At 44.0% G+C, this 21,824-nt stretch overlaps 2 protein-coding genes across 2 annotated transcripts in view; one reads left to right on the top strand and one right to left on the bottom strand.

Annotated features, from left to right (window-relative positions):
- Window positions 1–21,824, top strand: part of MYO7B (myosin VIIB) — a 75,985-nt gene that overhangs the window by 51,428 nt on the left and 2,733 nt on the right. The window contains exons 30-46 of the mRNA XM_063132425.1: window positions 1,747–1,920; window positions 3,241–3,468; window positions 3,812–3,979; window positions 5,208–5,325; window positions 5,421–5,547; window positions 6,571–6,740; window positions 8,103–8,284; window positions 13,453–13,580; window positions 16,544–16,701; window positions 17,222–17,375; window positions 17,685–17,840; window positions 18,350–18,455; window positions 18,975–19,088; window positions 19,410–19,497; window positions 20,629–20,735; window positions 20,853–21,038; window positions 21,500–21,616. Of these exons, the coding sequence (XP_062988495.1) occupies window positions 1,747–1,920; window positions 3,241–3,468; window positions 3,812–3,979; window positions 5,208–5,325; window positions 5,421–5,547; window positions 6,571–6,740; window positions 8,103–8,284; window positions 13,453–13,580; window positions 16,544–16,701; window positions 17,222–17,375; window positions 17,685–17,840; window positions 18,350–18,455; window positions 18,975–19,088; window positions 19,410–19,497; window positions 20,629–20,735; window positions 20,853–21,038; window positions 21,500–21,616 (2,481 nt within the window). The remainder of the gene's footprint in view (window positions 1–1,746; window positions 1,921–3,240; window positions 3,469–3,811; window positions 3,980–5,207; window positions 5,326–5,420; window positions 5,548–6,570; window positions 6,741–8,102; window positions 8,285–13,452; window positions 13,581–16,543; window positions 16,702–17,221; window positions 17,376–17,684; window positions 17,841–18,349; window positions 18,456–18,974; window positions 19,089–19,409; window positions 19,498–20,628; window positions 20,736–20,852; window positions 21,039–21,499; window positions 21,617–21,824) is intronic.
- Window positions 17,906–21,824, bottom strand: part of LIMS2 (LIM zinc finger domain containing 2) — a 41,812-nt gene continuing 37,893 nt past the window's right edge. Inside the window, exon 11 of the mRNA XM_063132428.1 lies at window positions 17,906–17,928. The gene's annotated coding sequence lies outside the window, so the exon portion shown is untranslated. The remainder of the gene's footprint in view (window positions 17,929–21,824) is intronic.

Below are 21,824 nucleotides of genomic sequence, written 5' to 3' on the forward strand. Positions count from 1 at the left end.
TCAAGATCCAACTGCTCTTTTGGTAGAGCAGTGTTGTCATCTGTATTCACCTAAGGACACCAACCCTCCTTCGGTGAGTAAAGCTTGCTAATCACCCATATGTGTGATGCACAGAGACCACGAAGAAGAAAGACAGGTTGCTTACCTGTAACTGTGGTTCTTCAAGTGGTCATCTGTGCAGTCATACAACCCACCCACCATACTCCCCTCTTGGTGTCCATCAAGTATTACTAATGTTACTTCTAGTAGTTTTTTCAGGTACACTTACAGGTGTCTATATTCCTCAGACGAGGCCTTTAGGTCTCAGAAGGACTGGGGAATCTGGGCGGGAACCCTCCTGCACATGCGCAGTAGAGAGGGGAGGGGTTCCCGCCCAAAATGGCTCTTAGCTATAGAAAATTCCCGAAGCGGGGCTTTGCGCAGGCGCAGAGCCCATATGTGTGACTGCACAGATGACCACTCGAAGAACCACAGTTACAGGTAAGCAACCTGTCCTTTTGTCTCCAGGCATGAATTAAACTATACCTTGGGTTTGCTTCCACTGCAGCCCTTTTCTCTGGAATTTCATCCTTGTTCATTTACATTTTATGGGCGATTCAGACAATGTTGCCAAATCATTGGAGTTGGTGTTTTCTGTGAGCTCCATCAGATAAGTGTTTTATTTCACGCTCGTTGCTGAGCACTCACAGGTTTCCGCAGGTCCTTCTCATGTTGTCGTCTGCCTCCCATGCGCCCTCCCCCCTTCTAGCCTCCTTTGCGCCACAAAAAACACCCTAATAAGTCTGACTTATTTTTAAAGATGGAAGTTGCCGCTATCTCCTGCTGTGTGCAGGAGAAGCAGAGGAATCAAAATGGCTCACTGAATGGGCCACGTGCACATTGTTTACTTCCTCTTTCAAAAGAGGAAGTAATGAGGGAGAAATGCCCGGGCAGAGAAGCGACAGTAAGCAAACGTGATTTTCCCTCATGTGATGATGCTCTGTGTTTTCTCCCAATTATTTTGCAATAACACGCAAGTGCAGCGCCATCTGGTTTAGTTTAGATAGGCATAAAGCTATTAACCTAGAAGCAGTGCAGAGGTTTAAAATACACTAACAATTGTAAAACAACAGAAACTGAAAGACTAAAATGCCTGGGAAAGCAAGTCAGTCTTCACCTGGCACCAAAGAAAGAACAACCTAGGGTCCAGGTAACCCTCTCTGGGAAGCTCATTCCACAATTGGGGTGCCACACCAGAAAAGTCCCTCTCCTTAGTAGCTGCCCATCTCACTTTGGTGGAGAGGGACTGCTGAAGATGATATTAGGGTCCAGATGGGTATGTATGGGAGAAGACCTTCTTTCAGGTAATCTGGATCCAAGACATTTAGTGTTTTGAATGTCAGCATCAGCACTTTGAATCAGGAAATGGACTTACTGCCAGTACAGGTAGAAAAATACTGGCATAGTATTATCATGTTGGCCAATCCCTGTTAACAATCACACTGTGCTGTTTTGGACCAGCTGAAGTTTCTAGACCATTTTCAATGGCTTCTGTTAGTACTAGGAGCCCTCCATCTGGAAGCATCCTAAGTCTCTAGAGTCTAGAAGAATCAGCTAAACAGGTGCAGGTCAGGTTTCTACGTCTTATGTGGAAATTGAAGACTTGTGTAATGATCTGGGATAGCTGCAGTGGAAAGCAAGTGTGGAGGAAGTTGCTGTGCAACTCTGTCTCTGCATTTCAGTATTTTTTGTGACTTTGCCTTTCAGGCAACAAAGAGTAAGAAGCCTATTACGCTCAGTGTGACCCTGATGAATGGCAGCAGCATCACAGTTCCTGCAGATTCAGCCTCCACTGCAAAGGAGATCTGCCAGCTGGTAGCTGATAAAATGAAGCTGAAGGATACATTTGGTTTTTCTCTCTACATTGCTTTGTATGACAAGGTGAAAGAAATCTCACTGCCTGTGATTACATTTGCCAAAATGCATTCAATGCACAAACTAAATGTCAGACTGTCACATTTTTAGGGTGCAATCCTACGCATGTTTCGACAAAAAAGTCCTACAATTCCCAGCAATGCTTTTTGCTGCCTAAACTTGCATAGGATTTAAAATTTCAGTCGCCCAGTTTCCACCTGTGCTTTTTCATCTCTTGGTGGGAAAAATATTTAAGAAATGTTTCTCCTGGACTCTATTTGGTGTTTTTTATTCTCCCTTTCCTTTGCCAGTAGCGTAGTTGAAGCCTGTACATGTACAAATGCAATTTCCCATATTCTAAGCTTCTTTTCAAGCCTGATTGCCTACCATATTCTCACATAATTACAGCAAGGAAGATACACTTTAGAACTGAAGGCCAGTCCACACAACTGCAATCTGGGCTTTTTCTTTTTTTAATTGGTATAAGCCAATGGATTTTGCCTGCATGGCTTGACTGTTCTCCTTTGTTATCCTGCTCATGCAAACATCATGATACATACAAGATCAAAAATGCCAACATGCATGTGATAAGCTGTGCATATTATCTCACATAGTTTAGGCACTCCATTAATTTCATGCTCATGCTAGCCAGTTCACACAACCAATTCATCATGTGCACATTCCATCTGAGGGGACAAAAAGCCTCCATAGCTTTAAGAGATGGGGTGCTGGGGGTGAGCGAGAGACTGAGGCAGAGAAATCAGTTTCTTTATGCATGAATCCATCTTGGATGCTCAAGTTGTGAATGGCCTTTGACCTGTCGTAAAATTCTTGGACTCAAAACCCAGTGAAATAAATGGAGTGGTGCCATAAAAGTTGATGAAATTTATACAGGGGTATGTGCCAGCAAATTTATTTATTTTGTTTGTTGTGTATACATAGCTATATCTACATATGGCTGCCTGCCTCTCTCATTCACTCCAAAAGCACACACCAATATTCATTGTAATGCAACCTTCCAACTTGCTCCATACATGGCTTCTTCAGAAACAGTGGTGTTTTTATCAAGATCCCTCCTCTCAAAACCCCACAAGGACATAAAATGAGACCTCCTCCCCCTCCTGCCATCCCCTGCGTGCCCTTGCCTTGCACCATGCTGTTAGTTCTCGGAATGCAATGTTTGTGTGTTTTCAGCTGCCTCCTTTTTAAACCATTGTGTAACCTTCACTCCCTTCTTAACTTACACCATTGCATAAGATGTCTTCATGGGGGACTTTCCAATGATTATTAGCTAATTCATTAAATGAACGTATTTATCCTTAAAGTGGACAATGTCTGTGTCGCTAGGCTTGGTCACTAGGCAGTGGACGAGATCACATAATGGATGCCATTTCCCAGTGTGAACAACTGGAACGGGAGAAAGGTGGCCATGAGCGCCACACTCCCTGGCGTCTCTACTTCAGAAAAGAGATCTTCACTCCCTGGCACAACTCCAAAGAAGATCCCGTCAGCACTGAGCTCATCTATCATCAAATCATCCGTGGTATTCGGTTTGGAGAATACCGTTGTGAGAAGGTAATTTTTTATGTAGTCATGATAATAAAAGAATCCTGAAGGGCACATAGAGAAATGCTGTGATCTGGATGGATATATATATATATATATATATATATATATATATATATATGCTATTTCTAAGGGGGCACTTCTTTGCCAATTGGCTCTTTATTTGAATGTCTTAGTCAGTGCTGTTTATGCAGTTTGTTGCTCTGTATTTACATTGTTATATATACATTTCTAGATTAATCCTGCTGGGTGAAGATAAAATGTGTGGTCCAACCATAGCAGCACTGGGAAATGGCTGCGATTAGGTCCAGGTGTCTTCTAGAACATCACTTAACCTGATTAATTGTTACAGGAGGAGGACATGGTGGAGATAGGAGCCAAATATTGCTATGTCCAGTTTGGAGAGACCATCCAAAATGAGTTGGTTCAAAGCATACTCCAGGAGTGTATCCCAACAAAGCTACTAAGATCCAAATCCCAAGAAAAGTGGGTGAGCCTAATCACGTATGCGCATGCTAAGGTATGGACACACAAAGGATACAGGAACCGACATTAATCTCAGCTTCTTTTTCACGAAGTACATTTTATAGAAGGGGTGTTGAACCTCAGGCCCACAGCGCAAATCTGCCCCACCTGGGGTCCCAATCAGGCCCTCCAGGTTCCCCAGATGGCCAGGCTGTTTCCTCCCAAGCACTGATAGTTTTTTAGTTTCCCCGATTTTGCACTGTTTTCCCCATCCTAAAAGGTTCAAATGCCTCTTAGTCCCAAGGCTCACCACTGGCAGTGTAAGAGCGTCAAGCTAAAACATGCTTGTACTTTTGGTATTTTGGCCCAGCCCCTTTGGCCCCACCCCTTTTTGCTTTCAGCTGCCCACCACTGGAATGTGACCCCTGAGAGTTTCTCCAAAATTGAATCTGGCCCTTGGGTTCAAAAGACGTTCATCTCCCCTGCTTTATAATGTGCTCATCCTTCTGTGCTTTCTTATGGAGCAGGAAATGGTGGTTGCAGGGGGATGTGGGAGAGGAAAAGAAGATCAATATTTTTACCCCATATGGTTTATGCTGCACTAAATCCATAGGTATAGGAATGAATAAAATTGATTTTTAACATGTGAAGGGGTTCAGCAAGCTGTCAAATTGTGTAGGGGCCTGAGAGGGGTGACAGCATGCAAGCGGAACACCCCCTTCTCTCCCCATTTCACATAGCATTCTTCCATGCTACTCATGAACCTCCAGTTATGTCTTCATTTCTGCTGCAGCTTTTCTCTTTTTCCGTGGCTTTTTCCTGAGTTTTAATCTTTTGTCCTCTGAATAAATCAGCAAGAGTCCTGCTTATGGGATTCTGTCCTCTTTTCCTAGCATGTCCTGCTGTTGTTGCTGCTGCTGCAGCACATCCCACTTCCATTTCTTTCTCCGTTATTTTGCAGCCATTTTTGTGGAATTCCCTGTGCTTAAAATGACACCTGAACCTGGCAGTTAGTCGTTTCTCTGTCCAGTACAAAACTCTGGACAGAGCCTAGAGGTGGATGTCACATTCACAACCCAAATAGTCATGAGGCCTTTTGGAATACAAAGGTTTCTTTCTTTTCCTTCTTGGTGGCTAGATTAATGTAGGCCCTGCAAATGCTGATCCTACCTCGCACTGATGCCAAGAGTAGGTGAAGTGAAGACTCTTCAGAGCCTTCTTCCAATAACTTGCCTTCAGTGGATGTGCACATTGGAATACAGCCTATCGCTTTTATGTTGTAGGCCCCTTACACGCAGGACCGGCTTTCCCCTCAGAGTGTGAAGGAGCAGCTGGTGGATTTTGCCCGCTTTCAGTGGCCTCTGCTCTTTTCTAGGTTCTTTGAAGTCACCAAATTTTCAGGTAATGGCAGCACCTTTTGTGTGGTTGAGGGCACAGAAGGAAATGGATGTGATGCAGGAAAAGGTTCCTACACTACCTTTTTATTGTGTTTGCAGGACCCAGCTTGCCCAAGAATCATTTCATAGTGGCAATTAATTGGAAAGGCATCTGCTTCCTAGATGATTCAGAAAAGAGACTTCTGGACCTGTCTTTTCCAGAAATTACTGGCATTCACACCAGCAGGTGAGTCTATAGGGCACACAGGGCCAGAGAGGGTGCGGCTGCAACTTTGCCAATATTCTGCACAGAATTTTGAAGTGCATCTCATTGTAGGACTCACTTGGAAATGGACATTCTGACGGAAGAAGCTTTAAAAATTATTTGTTTTTGGTCATGCAAGGAAAAGTCATGTGTTGGTGGAGGCCAGACTGGAGGTCTTCTGTAGCAAGCGTAGGATTGTGAACTTGACTTGCAAAAATACCTTCAGGTTATGGTGTTCTATTGAGGACCGCTGTAGTGAGACTGATTAAGTCCTTGTGTTCTCACACACAACACAGTGGCACAGTTCCCAAACCCATTTCCCCAGGAACTAAGAAGTGTTCAGTTGTCCATGCCTTCTCCATATCACTGCCCATGTTTGATTCTTTTGGCTCCCTGCCACAATACCTGAAAAAGGGAAAGGAGGTTCCGTAGTTTTAAGCTTGCATAGCATCTTCTCCCCACGCTACAGTTGTGTGGCTCTATCCATTCAGAGAGTATTAAATCTTTGCTTATGCTATATCAGTCCCTATCCCTTACATATCTTTGTGCCTCCCAGGCAGGGAATCACTGTTGTAGAATAAGATGCTTATGTAAGGAGACATGAAGGAGCTGAAATAACTCAGATGACCTCCTCCTAGGGCTAGATGATTCTGTTTCAACTTCTAGATTTTTAAAAAATCAGTATTTGGTTAAGTTCTTCCATCCTCTGCTTATGGTACATATTAAAGATTGTAAGCCTACGCGGCAGGGTCTTGCTATTTACTGTTTTACTCTGTACAGCACCATGTACACTGATGGTGCTATATAAATAAATAAATAATAATAATAATAATAATAATAATAATAATAATAATAAGAGGCCCTACCATGAATTTGGATTAATAGATGTCAGGAAGTTTAACTCTTGTTACGAAGGCTGTAGGTGGAAGTTCAGGCACCAGAGATTTGTTTTCCTGCAGCTCTAGGAGCTGTTTTCCTTTAACAAATTGCTTTGTTTGTCCACAGGGGAGTCAAGACATTTGGACAAAGTTGCACCCTCACCACATTGCGTGCAGAAGAGTTTGTCTTGACATCAGTCAACAGTGTTGTCATTGCAGAGCTAGTGGTCATGTTTCTTGAAGGCCTGAAAGAGAGGTCACAGTATGCTGTGGCAATGCAGGAGAATAAACAGCAAGGTAACTCAGCAGAACTGTTGCTATTTAGGCATGTGGGGTGGTACTCTACAGCAAGGTAAGAGGCAAATGCAGAAAAGTATGGTGTGATAGTGCGTTGTCGTAGGAGATAACAATTAACAGACACTTAAGTGCTTCCAGATGGAGGGTGTTTCCAAGCGTCAGGTATGCTGAATTGGAGATTCTAATATCTACAATTCTAATGGGTACTGTGCCCATTTTCATGTTGATGATTGCGAGCCCAAATGACATGGACAGCACCGCAATGTGATGCTATCCTTTGAAATGCTTCCCGTTTTACATACTGCTTTGGCACTTCTCTATTGGGGAGAACAGTGGGACCAGGGGGCTTCCTATACAGTGGCAGGTTGCTGGTGCACTAAGCCAAACCCTGTGCTTTTGCTGTGTCAGACTGGCGGTGGTTAATCCCGATGCACAGTGAAAGCGTGGGGTTTCTGGTGGCTGGGCCTGCCCTCTGCCCGGACAGTCAGTGAACAGTCAGGGGTCGCCATCCCCCAGCCAGGCCTCCGCATCAAGGATGGAGCGAGGTTAGACAGTGGAAGGGCTGTGCTCGCCTCACTCCATCCTGAAAAGTCAGGACAAGTCCCGACTTTTAAAATGCGGAGCTTCTCTGGAAAGCCCCATGATGGCTTTGAGGTGGCCGCTGCATCGTATAATCGATGTAGTGCCATTGCAGAGCCACCTCGGGGCTTCCAGAACGTATAGACAGCCCCCTTAGGAGGACTGGTTTTGGCTCCTCCCTCAGCTGTTTGATGTCTGGTGCTGATTGTGGCTCCTTCTGCAGCTGGTTGGCCTGGTTCTGTGGCAGCCAAGCCCAGGAGCAAACTAGATGTACTGGGGAAGATTTGTGACTGGTTTTCCCCAACGTCTTTTTCCTAAGCTAAAAAGCAGGCAGAGAGAGGCAGGGCATTTGGATCAAGACTGCAGCACTGGTGGAAGGGAAGATTCTCCCACATCATGTCTATCTAATTTCGCCCTCAGTTCTTTCAGCAGCAAAACCCCAGGCTCATGAGGCTGCTGGGCAATTGGCCCTCTATGAGCCAGGAGTGGTACCTTATCCTGGTGGATAGCCGGGCGACACTTTTCTCTACAGAATACAGTGCGCACCTCCAAGAAGGCCAAGCAACTTTATGCTGTCGTCTGAGTCACATGTAACACAGTATCTTATTGTAACTCTTTTAGTTGTTTTACATTTTGTATGTTAAAGGTTTTCTATCATTCTTTTTATTATATTGTATTTGTGCGCTCCAATTTTGTGAACCATGCAGAGAGCTTTGGCCATTGGGTGGTATAGAAATAAAATAAATGAAATGATTTGACCTGCAGTTGTTGTTTTGCTTCCAGATGATGCCACTATTCTGGCCTTTAAGAAGGGGGATCTGCTGATTTTAACTCAGGACAGAGGACTAGGAGAAAGCCCTGGCTGGATCTATGCTCAGAATGAGCGAACTGATAGATCTGGGCTTGTGTCACGAGGTGCCATCTATGTTATCCCTACAGTTACAAAACCTTCTAGTCAACTACTGGTAAGGAGCAAATAAGGCAGTCCCTAACTCTGTGTTGGGTATTAAAATTCATTTCTTTCTTTTAGGTTTTATTATTTTATTATTTTGAACTTTGTAAACCACCCAGAGGAATATGTTCAGCAGGCGATTTATAAGTGTTGGAAATAAATAAATGATAAATAGCTCCCACCCCAACTCTCCATTAATAATAGAAATAACAAGCTGCAACTCACAAAAATGTACAGAGGGTGTCTCAGAGAAATGGAAGAAGATGGCAGTACTGACTAGGGGGTTGTCTTGATATCATCTTTGCTCCAGGGTAGTTCTGAATCTGTGCTGCATCGGTTATATGATGCAGCCGCAAATTTGAAGCCACCCTGGGGCAAAGAGGCGAAGATGCACAGCTTTAAAATTGAGGACTTACTCCGACTTTTCCAGCCAGAGAGAGATCAGCACAGCTCCTCTGTCAGTTTGTCCTTGCTTGGAGCCACTCCGGGGGCATTTCCAGGTGGAAGGTCACAGAAGCCGCGAGAGGGGAAGGGGTGGGCCCGGCAGGCCTAATGGCCGCCAGAAAGCCCACGTTGCCTCCCCTTGTAAGGACAACGTGCCGCCATCAAGCACCAGCAATAGAGCAGCACCAACCTGGCACCGTGAAGTTAGACCCTAGGAGGCTGCTGGAGCCTTTGGTAGAGTTCCTCACTGAGACCTTTTGATAGCTTGGGTGGAGGGCTTAGCAAGTTTAATGTCAGGCAACTTCTAGTTTCCTAATGGAGCTTCTTCTGTGCACCCCTCCAAAGCAGGTGAAGGAAGCTAAAGGCATCATTGAGTCTTGATGATCAGATGTATTCCCCTCATCCACTTTTTTTTAATGTATTGGAGCCTTTTAGTCCTCTGTTCTCCTGGACCCCAGTTTGCCCAGCATCAGCTTCTACAGTTTCTAGTTACTGCTTACTAGTTGGCTTGTAGAGAGACAGGCATCTGGGATTGAAGCATGTGCAATGCATTTTCTGCAATGGTTTGAGGGTTTTCTTCTCTCCATCAGGGTTTCCTTCCAGGTATTTCCTATTTTCATCCCCTTGGCTTCCTCTTTCCTAACTGCCATGCCAGCTGCGAGGTTTGACTTCTCCTTAACTTGGGATTTCAAGGTTTTCTTCAGCCTGAGCATACTCAGAATTTGCACATGCTAATTTAAAAAAACCAAACACACACAAAACTGAGATGAGAATTATCTCAAAGGGAATTTATAATCTTTAGTAGACCATGTGGAAATTATTGCCCTAATACTTATTTTCTGTAGAGTTGTGTTTAAGCTCTAAACCAAGCACCTGAAACCTGGTAAGTGCCCCCTTATAACCAGGCAAGATCACTATTGGAGTATAGATAATCAGCCTATTTAGGTATACAATTAAGACCTTTCTTTTTTAGACAGGCATTTAATCTTTAAACCTGCTGGGAGTTCAAGTATTACTTCTCTCTCTCTCTCTCTCTCTCTCTCTCTCTCTCTCTCTCTCTCTCTCTCTCTTCTTGTTGTTTGGGATAAATTATTTTATGTTTTAATTATTGATTTGTTTTAAATTGAATTTTTAGCATTGTTCTATGTTTGAGAATTTATTTTAAATGTAAAAATTAAAATTTTCAAATATATAAACATTGCAGAAGCATTTCTGACTGTATGAAATAAATTGAATTGATTGTTGGATTTTACATTGTGCTTTGTTAGGTCTTCTTCTAGTTCAATGTCTTCCCTGTGGGAATTTATTTGGAATTATTCCCATAGATTAGGAACATGTTGACCAGCCTGTTTTTCCTTCTATGTGGTTTTTCTGAGAAGCATCTGCAAGCAGGTAGGGAAGAAAGCAAGTATTCTGCTCACAGATGTTTCTTGAAAAATCAAATTTCTTCACACATCAGCAACAGAGTTTTGGGTTCAGATGTTGTATAATGCTCCATCCCTGGGTTGTTTATCCAGGGCCAAATATTGTATTTCTTTATTTACAGTCAACAGACCAATATAAAACAAGAAGATACACCATTATATAAAACAATACAGAGTAGGGATAAAAAGAAGGAGTGTTACAAAATCACTAAAGATACTAGATGGTTATTTGTTGGTTTCTGAAAAGGGAACAGAATTGGGTTATTGGGGCCTAGCATAGTGAAAAAGGGAGGGATATATAGATAATAAAATTACTAATCTGTGGATTTAAACGCAATCAACATCCATAAGCGATCTGGTGCGGATGGCCAAATTCAGGAATTTGGCCACCTGCTCAGTGGTGGATTTACTGGAGCCCTGAAGTAGACTAATCAGGAGTGACTCAGGGGATCGTCCAGGGAGACGTTGCATAATAGGACATAATAGGTCTTTTCTTGCCTGTTGGTAAAAATTGCAATGGAAGAGCACATGCAAAATGGATTCCACCTCGATGTTATTACATGGGCAGTATCTGTTTTTGGATGGAATTTTCTTATATCTGCCCTCCAGCAACTTGGAGGGGAGGACGTTAAATCTTGCTAGGGTGAATGCTTTCCTGTATTTGGGAATGGTTAACCAACCCAGGTATGGCATTCCGTCTTTGCAAGAAGGGACTGGGAGACCCAATGATTGGGGGGAACATGGTCCCCAGGCAGTTCCCCGGAGCTCTTGGTGGTCTATATCCAGTAGTCTCTGTTTGGTGATCTGTTTAGCGCTGTCCAAGTCCAGAGATAGCAGGAAAAAAGGGGATAGCCCTATTGAGGTTACTTTTTGCACCACTGCCCTAGACCAGTGAGATTCGGAGGGTTCTAACAGGACTTTGGTAACCAAGGAGTTGGGAGTGAGCGTTAGGTGACAGCGGAGCCAGTAGTGTATGGTGAATATCCAAGCTTGGCATTTAAGTGTACTTAGTCCAGCCTCCAAGTTGAGGGCAGCACCAGAAACACATCTAGGGACTTCAAATATAAGCCTGAGGTAGAGATGTCGCACTCCTTCAAGAGAACTTTTGAAGTGTGGGAACCATATTGGAGCTCCAAATAGAGTCTGAGACACTATTTTAGCTTTGTAAACCTGGATGGCTGCCGGTAGATATTTCCCACCTTTCGCATAGAAGAATCGGGATAACGCACCAATAGTTTGTTCAGCTTTACTCTTGGTGTGTTTGCCATGTGCCCTCCAGTTTTGAGCTTCATGAAACCATATGCCCAGGTATTTATATGCGTCAATTTGGTTGATTCTGTTTCCCCCCATGGACCAGGGGAATCTTACCTTCCTCCTGGCAAAAACTACCACTTTGGTTTTTGAATAGTTAATTGTCAGCAGGTTTTTCTCGCAGTATTTGGCAAAACCATTTAGTAGTCTCTTGAGGCCCAGTCGAGTCTGGGAGATCAAAACGGCATCGTCAGCATAGAGAAGAACGAAAACTTTTGTTGAACCAATCTTGGGTGCATGCGATGGTAATGAAGCCAACCAGACAGGGAGGTCTGCCAGATAAAGGTTGAACAAGATGGGGGCGAGAACACATCCTTGTCTGACACCAAGTGAAGTGACAATCTCATTTGTGAGATGTCCTTCTCTACTGCAACGAACCTGGGCAGATGTTTTATGATGCAGAGATTGAATCAGGAACAGAAGCCTGCTTTCGATAGAAAGCTGTTCCAGTTTGCTCCAAAGATGGGCTCGGCATATTGAATCGAAGGCAGATTTGAGATCAATAAAAGCGGTGAATAATTTGCCTCCACTGGGTGTAGAATATTTATGAACCAGGTGAGCCAGTACCAGGCAATGGTCAGGAGTAGAGCAGCCTGCTTTAAAGCCAATCTGTTCTTCTCCCAATATATTGTTATCAAGGATCCATGTTTTTAGTTTCAAGGCCAAGAAACTGGCATAGACCTTACCAACTACAGATAAGAGGCTAATGGGTCGATAGTTGGATGGGTCCTTTTTGGGTCCTTTTTTATATATTGGAATGACAATGGCTTTTAGCCAGGTTGCGGGAATTAACCCAGTTTTATTTATTAAGGAGAAAAGAGGTGCTAACAGGGCAGTCCACCAGCTGATGTTGCTTTTCAGCATCTCTGAGGGGATGCCATCTGGTCCAGGAGCCTTACCTGACTTTAACTGTAGTATTAAGTCCTCTACAGTGCTGATATTGACATTGGGCCAGTTAGGGGAGTCAGGTGGCAGTCTCGGATCAGAATTTGATATGTGGCTGTCATTAAAGGCGATATGGAGATGATTCTCCCAGATTTCAGCCGGTATATGGCATTCCATGCTGCCATTGCTGTTACCTAGGGCACCTGATACTATCTGCCAAAAGGTTTTACAATTGTTGGAAATGGAAGCCCCTATCAGTAGTTGCCAGGTTTCCCTGTCTGCCTCTCTTTTTTTGTGTTGCAGGAGCTTCTTGTATTTTTTCTTTAACTCATAGTATGTGCGTGGTAGTTGGCGTTCATTGTTCTCACGGTAGGAGCGGTAGGTGAGCTGAATTTTTCTTTTAAGGTTTACACAGTCCCAATCAAACCATTTATTAGTACGAGCTCTCTTGCATTTGGGGTTGCTGAGGTTGTTTAGGAGGGAGGAGTACAAGTCCTGCATTAGCTCCTCGTAGGCTAAGATTCCCAACTCAGGGGGCGCGTCTACTAAAATCCGTGCGATAGTGTTCCTATAGCTGGGAGAGAGGACTAGCCGATCAAAAGCCTGTGCCGTTTTGTCTGTCCATTTGAGCTTTTTAGCACACACAGCAAAGGGTGGGCTGGAGAGTGGAAAATGTTTCGCTTCCATCCTAATAGGCCCTGGAATATGGAGAGAAAGCTCTAGGGGCAGATGGTCACTCTCAAAACGTTCCGCAACTCGGAGGTTACACCCCAGGGTTTTCAGGTCCTTGTGGACTAAAATGTAGTCGACCACACTGGCCCCCCTGGAGGAGATGAATGTGAATTCACCCCAGTTATCATCTGTGCAGCAGCCGTTCAAGATAAGCAGGGCGTTTTTTGAGACAAATTGGAGCAAACATTGCCCAGCAGGGTTTACAAATGAGTCCTTAGAATGACATACATTGGCTCATGGTTGTTTATCGTAGCAGACATGTGGATGCATCTGCAAGGAAACCAGCACATTTAATTAACCATGGGTTGTTGCCAACATACAATCTGGGACAGTGTTGACTCCATAGCAATAAATATGGAGTCTTCAATTGTCATATCTTTTTCAGGGTTTGCTGATGATGTCGCCTGAACAACGGAGGTTGGCATCGCTAAATTCTCGCACGGAGGAACCTGAGGAAGAGGAAGTAAAGGTGAAGCCATATACTCTTGAAGAATTCTCCTATGAGCATTTCAGGTATACCTTCCTGTGTTTTATAGGATTTCTTTTACTCCTTGAAAAATATGTTGCTTTTTGAGTCAATTGAGGATGGATCAACAGTTATTACACTCAAATCCATCTTAGTTACTGCATCCTACTTTGTCTTTTATTTATTTATTTTGATTGATTGCCTAATTTAATTTGTACTTCGCCGTTCTACCAGGAAAAAAGGCACTCAAGGCAGGTTATAATCACTGCTTGTAATGGAAATTGTTATGGAGATGAATTTTCATTTAGTAATAGTAGTGCCACTGGATTTTCATTTGATAGTAATTCATGTTTGCCAAGAGGTGGCTTTAAGATGCCATAATTATATTATTTTTTATTATTCATTTCATCTTGGACAAGCATGTGTGTAGTCTTATACCAGCCTTTCTCAGCCTGGGGCGCTCCAGATGTGTTGGACTACAACTCCCAGAATGCCCCAGCCAGCTCGCTGGGGCATTCTGGGAGATGCAGTCCAACACATCTGGAGTGCCCCAGGTTGAGAACCACTGTCTTATACTAACATGTCTTTGAGAAAGTATTGCTGCTTTGCTTTTGAAAGTTCAAACATTCTGTTCTCATTGTCTGAAGTCTTACCTTTATTAATACTCTACCATAATTTGGGGGAGAGACATAAGCTCAGTGCTAGAGCACATGCTTTGCATGCAGGAATTCCCAAGTTCGATCCCTGGTATCTTCAATTAAAAGGAAGGATAACAGATGATGGGAAAGATCTCTGCCTGAGACCCTGGCTGGAGAGCTACTGCCAAATAGGCAATCCTGGGTGAAATGGAAAAATAATCTGACAGAGTAAGTCAGCTCCCTATATTATTAGGAGGCTGGAAGATGAATGACTAAAGATAGAGTAGCCAGATGAAAAGGAGGACAGGGCTCCTGTATCTTTAACAGCAGTACAGAAAGGGAATTTCAGCTATACTGCCTCTGAAAGAACAGGTTCGTAGTTTAGGGGTACTCTTAGACCGATTTCTGTCGTTGGAGGCTCAAGTAGCCGCTACAGCTCAGAGTGCCTTTTACCATCTTCGGTTGGTTCACCAACTACGGCCTCTCCTGGACAGGGATAGCTTGACCACGGTGGTACAGGCATTGGTAACCTCAAGATTGGATTACTGCAACACACTCTATGTGGGGCTGCTGTTGAAGCTGCTCCGGAAGCTGTAGCTAGTGCAGAATACTGCAGCTCGGCTGTTGTCTGGAGCTGCCCCTTTCCAGCATGTAACTCCTCTGCTGAGGGAACTGCACTGGCTACCGGGCCAGGTTTAAGGTTCTTGTGTACAAAGCCCTAAACAACTTGGGACCAGGATACCTGAGAGAGCGCCTTCTCCCTTACCAACCTGCCCGGTCACTGAGGTCATCCGAGGGCCTGCTCCTGGTGGTTCCACCTAGATCCATCCTCCAATTGGAGTCCACCAGGGGAAGAGCCTTCAGCTTGGTGGCGCCCCTCCTGCGGAATTCCCTGCCTCTGGAGGTCAGGCAGGCTCCGACCTTGTACTCCTTTCGGCGCCTCCTGAAAACATCTTATTCCAAGAAGCCTTTCTTTAACATGCAGCCTTGAATCTCTGTTTTTGCTTCTTTTAAATTTTGTTTTAACTGGTTTATTCTGTTTTTATTTTCATTTTATCTTGTACACTGCTCCAAAATGTTTCAATGGGGAGCGGGGTATAAACATTCTAAATAAATAAATAATAAATATACTACAGTGACCAGATACCAAAGAGGGCAGGGCTCCTGCAGCTTTAACTGTTGTGATGAAGAGGAAATTTCACCAGGTGCCGCATGCATACAAATGACACCTGCTGAAATTCCCTTTTCTATACAATTGTTAAAGATACAGGAGCCCTGTCCTCCTTTCCATATGGTCACCCTACCAAAGGCCTAGACTGTTCTAGACTGGAAAAGGAGGGTGCCTAGGTTCCTGTCAATGGACCCACATCCATGTTTGGCTTGACCCCTCTCCTACCATCCTGTTTAAGGGTCAAGGACAGCATGCGACCTGAATTCCACATGGCTGAATCTCACACCATGTCAGGGCTGGTGGTGGGGTGGGCAAGCAGAGAGGCAGGCTAGCATTTCAGCAGGCCCAGGCAGTCTGTAGCCATCCAACCTGCCCTGAATAACAAGCTGCTCAGACAGAGGAGCCAAAGAAAGCAGTTAAGGCAGAGGTGCCTGTTTCATCCAGAGGGCCAAATTCTATTTCAGAGAAGCTCTCAGGGGCCACATTCCAGTGCTGAGCAGGGCCAAAGGCAAAAGGGGTGGACCATATTTTAGTTTAAAGCTCTTGCTGCCAGCAGCTAAGCATTAGGAGAGGCATTTCAAGCCTTTCAAGTGGTGGAAAACTGCACAAAAGCGAGGAAACATAGAATTATTGGTGGCTGAGGGAAAGGGACAAGGGGCTGGGCAAAAGGAATAGTGGCTCCTGGGCCTGAGGTTCTGCACTCCTGAGTTAAGGCTTCAGGCCTCTGGAGTGGGGGGCACAACCTCTGGCACTGCTGTTGGGGAGGAGGGAGTGTTGCAGAAGCAAGAGCCCCATTCAGTCACCTCTCTTGGAAGCGACGTGAGGCAAGGAATGAAAAACAATCACAATGTCTGGGATTTCCAGGCTATTTTGAAATTTGGGACTGGGTGAAACTTCAGGGAGGCCCATACCTTTTACCAGTGGATGCAGAGATGGCCACCAATTTGGACGGTTTTAAAAGGGGAGTAGGATCTGGAGAGGGACCCTGCCATATGGCAATAGTTCCCACACCCGTCTGGTCATGATCTGATAATGGATCTGATAATGTTAGGGGTGCCAGAAAGTTGTAGCTCAGATTCACGCTCCAGTTATACATTTTTCTCTGTTACCTTTTTAACCTGTTACAGGCAAACCTGTGTCAGCATAGCAGACATGATCAAGCAGTGCTTTGAGGCAATGTTGCTCTTTTGTGTTTGTCCAGACTTCCGGAGAAGGAGTCCATCAGCAAGGCTGTCTTACACAAGTCCCGTGGGCGGAGTCATCTGTGGGCTCACTCTCGGGAGCCCCTGAAACAGCCCTTGCTGAAGAAAGTGTGCACCAACCCAGACCTCTGGGACCTGGCTTGCCAGTCCTTCATTGATATCCTTTTTGCTAAGGGTAAAGTATTCCCTGAACCGGCTTCCATGTTCTTGTTCCTGACATGGAAAAGTTCCCAGTAGAAAGTGAAGAAGTAGCTGCTTCCATAATGCATAGCTTCTAATTTACAAATAGTTTGACATGTTTTATTTATTTGTATTCAGAAGACTGGGAGTCAGGTGAAAGAGCATGAAGAGCTCCAGGTCATCTATTAATCCAGTGAACCGTGTTGATTAGACCCAGGCGAGAAATTTCCTGACAACTGTATGTATTGAGGTTAATGGTGATTGTTAGGGCAGGTGAAATGATGCTGCCTAGAAGAAAACTTGGAGAAAGGGGAGAAGTCACAGAAAGCAGTGCTAACGGGCAAGTGTGTGCCTACACATTTCCCAGGCAGCAGTCTTGATGATCCCATCTAGTTGTCACTGAACAAAAAGAGGGCTACTCTGCTTTCAAAATTAGCTCTGAATGTATTTGTAACTGGGTATCATCCCCATACACCTTTCCTTATCTTTTTGCTCACCTATCATGAGATACATGGGAGACTACCCCTCAAAGCAAGACAGATCTCCTGTAGAGCTCACTGATCAGATATTTGTAGTGGCAATCCAGGAAGAACTTCTGCGTGATGAGATCTACTGTCAGATCATGAAACAGCTGACAGAGAACAGCAACAGGTACAAAGGCAAAGCATTTCTAAGCATATCCTACAAGATAATTGCTGTTCAAACAAATGGATTTGTATGTCATTGTCAGAAAAAGGGCTGCTTGACCTATTAGCACTTCAGAGGCACATAGCTGGTTTTCAGAATCTCTGTAGTAGACAACAGCAGAAGCCTTTATTCTGGTGACAACGCACGAATCACAGAGAAACCAGAATTGACTGATAGATTCCAAGGTCTGAATAGCTGTTGGGTTAGGTAAAAGAATCTTTTTTCCCTGAACATTGATATGCAATATTGTGGAATTATTTGTCAAACCTGCAGGTACAGCCTGAACAATGGCTGGCAGTTACTCTGGCTCTGCACAGGCCTTTTCCCTCCCAGTAAATCCCTGCTGAAACATGCTCAGAAGTTCATGGAGACACGTCAGAAGGAGAACCTGGCTTTGGACTGCAGACGTAGGATCCAGAGGGTGCTGAGGTACAGGGGCTTTGTCCATCCTTTGGGATAGCTTTGCGGTTTCCATTCCTTGGGTAACAGCAGAACCCCGACCTGTCAACAGTACAACCTGGACGGAAAAATATGGAAGATATATACAGCATATCACCTAGTGTACAAAAATTATGAAAAATAGGGCTTTCCTTCCATGAGGAGTGGCTGAATTAGGTCTCCTCAGTCCATAACCATCCTCAGCCTTGCTTTTGTCTGTAGTGAAAACTCTAGAGCATCTTACTTGTTTTCCACCTCCTGATTTATCTATGATTGAGGGTGACACTATTTACATCATGAAGCCTTTCTCGCAACAGCTGCCACACTACATACTTCTCTGAGTTTTTGTTGGCTTGAAGGAGGAATGTGGACTCGTCTGAAATGTCTGTGTAAGAGGCTGCATACCTGCCATTCAGAATGCTTGATTTAGTAGACTGTTTGCACCTCCAAGTGAACAAATGACCACATTTGAGAGCTCTGTGTGCTCTGTTGTTTTCCAGGAGTGGCTGTCGGAAGTGGGCCCCACACAATGTGGAAGTGGAGGCAATTCAGAAAAATATCACCAAGATCTCTCACAAAGTTTACTTTCCAAATGATACAGAACAGGTGAGGCTAGCTCTCTGACCTATCCAAAAGTATTAAATGTATTGGGAGGGGGCCTGTTTTCATAGCCTAGTCATACACAATCTAATATACATAATACAAAAAGCAAAAGAGTGTGGGAAGTCGGGTACCAATTCTTACCTAATATCACATAATCGTTGTAATGACCAGGCGGAATGGCCACTGATGGAGTCAGTTCTGGGAAGGGAAGTGCTTTGCTGGATCTGATCAGTTCAGCACTGTACCAGCACTGTCTCCGCCAGTGGTCAGCCTGAGAAGATCACATAAAGATGGGATGACGTTGATGGCCATCTCCTTTTGCTTGTCCTCAGGATCTGGTGATCACCCAGAGATGCTGCCTCTCAATACAGATGGCTATGTTTTGCTTCACCAGCTTCTGGTGTAGCTCACAGCCCAGGGGGCAGATGTCCTCCTCTTAGCAGACCCATCCATCAAGCAATTTGCACGCTGTTCCCTGCCCTTCTGGTCTATTAATTTTAGTGCCCCATTCTTATTTTCCAGGTGTTTGAGGTAGGAACAAACACAAAAGTACGGACTCTGTGTCAGACTATTGCCTGCAAGTTGGAACTGAGTACCTGGGAAGGATTTAGCCTGTTTGTCAAGATTGCAGACAAGGTAATTTGATATAAAGTGCAGCAATATGAAGCAGATCTTTTTTTATGGGCTCTCTTGGTCACATTTCCATTGTGTGCTCCATATGATAGTAAACTGTGCTTAGACTTACTGTTGCAAGCAAGAAGCCTGGCTTTTGCCACTCTGCAGCTTTCACTTAATTTCTATTCTTTATACCTGTCCTACATGATCCACATTCTTGCTCATGGGACATGCTGGCATCACATCTGCTTAGTTACTGTTTTTCTGAAACTCCCTTTTACTGCAGTGGGAACTCTAGAGATAGACCTGCTAACACTGCTCCCATTCATCCATCCCTTCTAGGTGATCAGCCAGAATGAGGCAGATTACTTCTTTGACTCCTTGAGACAGGTGACTGATTGGACGCGGAGGAACAGGCCTGGCAAAGAGGGTATGGAGCTGGGCAGATGAATTCTTGTGTGTTGACCTTAACCAGGGGCAGCTCTTGATATGAGGAAAGGATCTGCCTTTGAGAATTCAGGAGACAGCCAGTTTCATTCATTGGATTAATCAACCCTCTCTGAACTGATTATCATTCCCCTTGGTGTGTTGTCTTTGGAAGAGGAAGCAATTAGCTGGCTCAGCTTGATGAAAAGTCTTATTTTAAAAATAATGGGATGTGCCTACAAAGATTTGTCAGCTATACGATGGTTAACTAAATTATTTCAACTTGCCACATCAGATGCTGGCTTGGTGTATCTGGTGACTGTCTGTTCTACTTTAAAAACATACGAAGATCCATGCTGGATCACACAGTGGCCAACCAGCTGTTGACCAGGGACCCACAAGCAGGACATGGTGCAACAGCACACTCCCAACCATGTTCCCCAGCAATTGGTGTGCATAGGCTTACTGCCTCTGATACTGGAGGTAGCACATAGTCATCACAATTAGTAGCCACTGATAGCCTTCTCCTCCAGGAATTTGTCCAACCCCCGTGTAAAGCCATCCAAATTTGTAGCCATCGCATCTTGTGGTAGCAAATCCCATAGTTTAACTATGTGCTGAAGTACTTTCTTTTATCTGTCTTGAATCTCCCTCCATTCACCTTCATGGGATGACCTCAGGTTCTAGTATTATGAGAGAGGGAAGAAAATGTCTCCCTATCCACATTCTCCACACCATACATAATAATTTTATAAACATCTATCAGGTCTCCCGTTACCCTTCTTTTTTCCAAGCTAAACAATCCCAGCTGGGAAAGTGCTCCAGTCCCTTGATCATTTTAGTTGCCCTTTTCTGCACTTTTTCCAGCTCTACAATATTGTTTTTTAGGTGTGGTGACCAGAACTGTACACAGTATTCAAGTGTGGGTCTAGTTCTTTTCTCACAGGCCACTGGTAGGAGCAATTATAGGACATGCTTGCAGAGGAATAGGCAAGAATCAATTTTATTTGGTCATCAAATGTGAAATGCCAAGGCATAATCAATCTCTGTGTGCATAACTGGGGAGGGGGAAGGGGTTGCGGCATGAAAGTCTAGATGTTCCCTGATTTAAAAGTCTATAACTCTGCTTTCCTAGTGGCTCCCATAACTGTGAATTACCAGGTATATTTCATGAGAAAATTATGGCTAAATGTGACTCCTGGGAAAGACTTGAAGGCTGACTGCATCTTTCATTACCACCAGGTAACAGTATTGACTTGTGTAGCATGCCACTGATAGTAATAACAGTAATCATAGGTTCTACAAATTATGGCTGGGTTTTGGCCAGTAAGTTGCCTATTCACCAGTTTTATCTTTTAGGAACTGCCGAAGTATCTACGAGGCTATCACAGATGTTCAAAAGAGGATGCTGTCCACTTGGCTGGGCTGATTTTCAAAGTTCACTTTAACAATAATCGAATGCAATATGCAGCAATTCCCAAAACACTGAAGGAACTAGTGCCTGATAACATGATCCGAACAACGTCTCCAGAGGAGTGGAAACGGGTATGAAGAAGCCTTTGATTATTATTTTTAATGTCAAAAATTCTTATTTGGCTTGCCTGTTTGGGTTGGCACCAAACTGTAGCTACTGATCATACCTAAGTAGATTTTCCTCCCTCCAGAATTCACTGCTGACTAAAGCCAATGGTGCAGTCCATGAACTTCCCACTAACCGCAGTCATGCCTCTGTTTAAATGTAGTAGATGTCATGCAGTACTATAGCATTTTATCTGGAGATGTATGTCATTTTACATGGTTTTTTTCATCTCAGATTTCTGCCCCTAGGAAATGTCCTCTTTTATTTTAATCCTAGGGTGGGGAAGTGCCAGTGTAAATTAATTTGTGTAACTAGGAATAGTAGGAAAGTTTTGCTTTCCCCACAGCTATGGGCAAATTCATGAAATCAGGTCTTGCCAGAGAAATCTTGGCTCCAATTTTGATTCACATGTATATGTATTACACAGAGTATCATTTCTGCCTCCAACAAACATGAACAGAAAACCATGGATGAGGCCAAGATTGCCTTCTTGAAGTATATATATCGTTGGCCAACATTTGGCTCAGCCTTTTTTGAAGTGAAGGTGAGTTTCCATGTTTTTTGGGTACCACCATATGGAAAACTGCTTTCTGCAGCGTAGAATCATCTTCTATTGGTCTCCAGCTTCTTTTAAGCTTTTAATTTCCTTGAATGAGTTCAAATCTCCAGGGCCCGATGAACTGCATCCTAGAGTAATGAAGGAGCTATCGGAAGTACTCTCAGAACCTTTGTCTATTATCTTTGCAAAATCA

This window comes from Elgaria multicarinata, chromosome 8 (genome assembly GCF_023053635.1).
Source record: "Elgaria multicarinata webbii isolate HBS135686 ecotype San Diego chromosome 8, rElgMul1.1.pri, whole genome shotgun sequence".
Lineage (NCBI taxonomy): Eukaryota > Metazoa > Chordata > Lepidosauria > Squamata > Anguidae > Elgaria > Elgaria multicarinata.